The 2,016-nt window shown below is 35.1% G+C and overlaps 1 protein-coding gene across 1 annotated transcript in view; it reads right to left on the reverse strand.

The window, feature by feature from the left end:
• LOC106877374 (uncharacterized) overlaps positions 1-2,016 on the reverse strand; it is a 101,948-nt gene that overhangs the window by 72,031 nt on the left and 27,901 nt on the right. Inside the window, exons 14-15 of the mRNA XM_052977151.1 lie at positions 1,677-1,799; positions 229-333 (exon numbers count right to left, since the gene is read on the reverse strand). Of these exons, the coding sequence (XP_052833111.1) occupies positions 229-333; positions 1,677-1,799 (228 nt within the window). The remainder of the gene's footprint in view (positions 1-228; positions 334-1,676; positions 1,800-2,016) is intronic.

Genomic DNA, 2,016 nt, shown 5'->3' on the forward strand with positions numbered 1-2,016 from the left:
TATATATATATATATATATATGTACATACATAGATATACATTATAATATATATATAGAGTGACACATATATATTCACACACACACTACATATGCACATACACACTCACACACACATACACGCGCACATATATACACTTATATAAATATGTATATACAAACGGTAGTGTACTTCACAAGTGGTTAAATACATAAACCTATGTGAATACACACGTATTAAAGTAACTTACCCTGTCTTTCTGTAGCCATTGCTGTACAATGTATGTCTGGTTGTTAGGTATGGCAATTTCATCGCATACACACAACACTTGAAGCAGGTCGAGAAATCTATAATTCTGTAAAAATAATCAATAATTAATTACAATTATCTTTTTTCATCTTTTTACTGCTTGTCAAAAATATAGTGCCTATTTTATGAATATATCTTCCGCAATTCGATTCGTTTACCTATATTTCTACATCTCTGTTAATATATCTTCCGCAATTCGATTCGTTTACCTATATTTCTACATCTCTGTTAATATATCTTCCGCAATTCGATTCGTTTACCTATATATCTACATCTCTGTTAATATATATATATTGTGATATGAAGGCGGCGAGGTAGAAACGCTAGCACACCGGGCGAAGTGCTTAACAGTATTTCGTCTGCCATTAGGTTCTGAGCTCAAATTCCGCCGAGATCGACTTTGCTTTTCATCCTTTCACGGTCGATAAATTAAGTACCAGTTGCGTACTGGAGTCGATCTAATCGACTGGCACCCTCCCCTCAAAAATTTCAGGCCTTGTGCTTAGAGCAGAAAAGAATATATATTGTGATATCGCTGTATATATTCACTCTTCTTCTGACGATGGATTAGGCTAATCGCACGTCTTACACCCGTGCTATTACATATATACAAACTTGCACCAATATACGTATATGTAGAGACAATTCATAAAGCAGCTTCTAATGAGCACCTATCCCAGAAACAGCTGTAAAGAACTACCTGCATTTTCCTATCCATTACTTACAAAATTATCACCAGTGAAGCCATGAATTTTATTTTGCTATCTAAGTTGATGCAACACGAAGGATAACTCGAAAGTACCACGAGGCATTATATCATATTGCTTATTTATTGGCGGCGGAGTATATAACCCTTGGTGGAAAATTTGGTGTTTTTGGAAGAATCAATTCTTAATTGCCATGTTCTGCCGCTGACATCAACAAAAAAGCTGTAAACTAGTTACTGTAGAAAACCTGTAACCATGCAGCTATTGTTTACCAATTGGCAGGTAATACAAATCAGAAGCTATTCTTCATTAGTTGGCATATAAAATAAATACGACGCTATTGTTCACCATAGATGCTGTTGCTCACAGATTAGCATATAAAATAAACCAGACGTTATAGTTCATCAGTTGGCATATAAAATGTATCCGAGGGTATTGTTCTCCAGTTGGCATATAGAATGCACAGACGTTGTTTTTCTCCAGTTGGCACATTAATAAATCTGATGCTATTGTTCACCAGTTGGCATATAAAATAAACGAGACGGTATTGTTCACCAGTTGGCGTATAAAACAAATGAGACGCCATTGTTCACCAGTTGGCATATAAAATAAATCCGACGCTATTGTTCACTAGTTGGCATATAAACTATATCAGATTAAATTGAAAAAAATGTGAACATACCTGATTCTTCTGCAGGAGACTCACAAACTCATCGATTTGTGAGTGAGTAATTCGATCAACAATTTTTCTTTTGTCCCTGATTAATTCCACAATCATCTGCGCCACGTTTAAACCAATTCCACCCTGGAAAAAAAAATCACAGAATTTAATGCTGACGATACGGAAGTTGTTTCCGAAGCTGCGATGGAATTAGAAAAAGACTTTGCAATAACACTGAGTATCTGCTGCAGTTTTGTGAATGAAACAAAGCGCTACTTCACCTATCTATCTATCTATCTATCTATCTATCTATCTATCTATCTATCTATCTATCTATCTATCTATCTATCTATCTATCTAT

The sequence above is a fragment of the Octopus bimaculoides genome, chromosome 27 (assembly GCF_001194135.2).
Source record: "Octopus bimaculoides isolate UCB-OBI-ISO-001 chromosome 27, ASM119413v2, whole genome shotgun sequence".
Classification (NCBI taxonomy): Eukaryota; Metazoa; Mollusca; class Cephalopoda; order Octopoda; family Octopodidae; genus Octopus; species Octopus bimaculoides.